General features: G+C 45.5%; 1 protein-coding gene across 1 annotated transcript in view; it reads left to right on the plus strand.

Moving 5' to 3' along the window:
• COL17A1 (collagen type XVII alpha 1 chain) overlaps nucleotides 1–2364 on the plus strand; it is a 55756-nt gene that overhangs the window by 13900 nt on the left and 39492 nt on the right. Inside the window, exons 4-5 of the mRNA XM_023532724.1 lie at nucleotides 38–142; nucleotides 976–1107. Of these exons, the coding sequence (XP_023388492.1) occupies nucleotides 38–142; nucleotides 976–1107 (237 nt within the window). The remainder of the gene's footprint in view (nucleotides 1–37; nucleotides 143–975; nucleotides 1108–2364) is intronic.

Consider the following 2364-nt stretch of genomic DNA (forward strand, 5'->3'; position numbering starts at 1 on the left):
CCATCCATAAATTGTCACCTGTTTCTTGTTTCTGCAGAAGGGGGGACCAGCAACGGCTATGCTAAAACAGGCTCTCTTGGTGGAGGGAGCCGGCTGGAGAAACAGAGCCTGACACATGGTAGCAGCGGCTACATAAACTCAAGTAAGTGCCTGCTAGTGGGAGGGGACAGGGGAAGAGCAGATGGACAGGGAGAGAGAATCCAGCAAAGAGAGGACAAAACTATTTGTCATCCATTCCAAATGCCCCAAAGAGCTATGTAAAGTACATGCAACCCAGCAAAGGCATCTGCATCTGATGCCTGCTTACAATGGGCTCAATTTTCATTAAGTCCCCACTATAAATAACAATAATTAATTACGGAGGCTTCATAGAGAGGAGGCTGCTTTTTCACTGGGCAAGCATCCAACACAGGCCTATTGTTCCCCATGAAACCCTCTTTCATGGTATCTCTCTCACCGAAACAAAACAAAAGAAGGCAAGGAAGAAAAAAAAAACCAGCACGTACATAACTCATAAAGCCATTTAAAAAATCTCGAAGCGACACTAAAGAGACCTAAGACAGGCAAATGGCCAGGATGACCAAGAGAAGCGCCTGCCCTTATCCGTTTTGGAACCTTCCACATCAAATTGTTTTAGTCTCTCCAGCAGTGATCTATGATTAAAGCCCAGGCCCTTAAGAAAAGTTCCACCGAAGCCCCTCCATGTCTATGCCCTGTAGCCATGTGCGTCAAGGGACCTCCCTGCCTTCCAGTGGTCAGCTTGGGAAGGAAGGGCAGGAGCAATTCCACCATTTCTAAGCAGTCATGGGATGCTGAGGTGGGCTCCTCCAGTACTAGGCTCCGCCAGTACTGACCTCCTCCGGCCCCTCCACAGGGCCTTCTTTTCTTATGAGCAGCCTGGGTAGACTTAGTGAACATAACTAGATGTCAACCTGCTGATGTGCTGTGAGGACTGACGCTTTTCCCTGCTTGTAGGTGGAAGCACACGAGGCAACGCCTCCACCTCTAGCTATAGGAGGGCTCATTCACCTGCCTCCACTTTGCCCAACTCACCGGGTTCAACCTTTGAAAGGAAAACTCACATCAGCCGCCATGGAACATACGAAGGTATCAGTCTCACGGATTTGAAAGAGAACCGCTCTCTTCCCCATGTAACTTCACTCATCCTAGAAGACTGAAGTATTGGCACCTGTATTCACCTGTATCTGCCCCCTCACCTTTCTCTCCATTCTTCATTTCTTTTATGGACTGATATTAGTTGGCAATTTTGTTAACCTACCCACCCCTTCATTCATTCTTTCATTCATCCTTAGTCACTTTTTCAACTGGTATTATTTCAAATAGCTACCATGTTTTAACCTTGCAGAATGCTTTGATGGACTCTTAGATGAATCAGACATGGATCTTGTCTTCAAGGAACCTATAGTCTAATAGGCAAGTCAAGACAACAGATAAAAACAATAATGCAAAGTAGAAGGGGCTTATCATTTCCAGCTAAGTCTCCAGGGAAAACTCTACAGGGGAGGTGGCATCTGAACTGGGCCTTTGTGTCGTGCAAGATTTTGATACCTGGAGGTGGAGAGATGGGGCGTTCAGGGTTGCGGGAGCAGCAGCACAGCAAAGACGGGAAGGAGAGTCAGGCTTCAGTAGTAAGCAGCAGTGGTGCTTATGTGAAGCGGGCTTAAGGGACTCCGATTTGGTGCTGGCTCAGGTGTTTGAAATTTATTCTGCATGCAATGAGAAGCCACAGAGATTTTGAACAAAACAGTCAATCATATTTGAGACCCAGGACTAGCTACATGCAAGAGAGAGGCAAGGGGCCGAATATGGTGACACATTAGACCATGCTCAATAAATAGTCCAGGGAAGGGAAAACGTGGCCGGGATTAGGGTGGGACTTGCAGCGGGAGAGGAGAGAAGCAGCTGGAGGTGAGAGGTACTGCAGAGGTAGAATTGATAGGTTTGACAATTGATTAAATATTGGGAGAAAGGGAGTGTCAGAAGATCAGAAATAACAGAAGTATAAAACCAAGGCATCACTGAAGTAATAATTAGTAAAAGTTTATTGTGCACACACCAAAAAGGCAGTTTGCAGGCTGGGAGCACTCGAACCGAACATGGAATGAGGCTCTGGGTCATATTGTTACAAAGCAGCTTATGCAATGAGGAAACAGTGACTGTTTATGCTTCATAGTGATTGGTTATATTATTAGAATTGTCTTAAGTGATAGAGAATTGGTCGGTGGTTACTTCATATCAACCTAGGGAAACAGTTTAAGTTTTGCTTATGATTTTCAGAGGCATAAGCAGGAAGTGACCCAGGTTAAATTAGTCTTGCAAAATATGTTAAATTAAGCTTTGTTT

Source organism: Pteropus vampyrus, unplaced genomic scaffold (genome assembly GCF_000151845.1).
Source record: "Pteropus vampyrus isolate Shadow unplaced genomic scaffold, Pvam_2.0 Scaffold89, whole genome shotgun sequence".
Classification (NCBI taxonomy): Eukaryota; Metazoa; Chordata; class Mammalia; order Chiroptera; family Pteropodidae; genus Pteropus; species Pteropus vampyrus.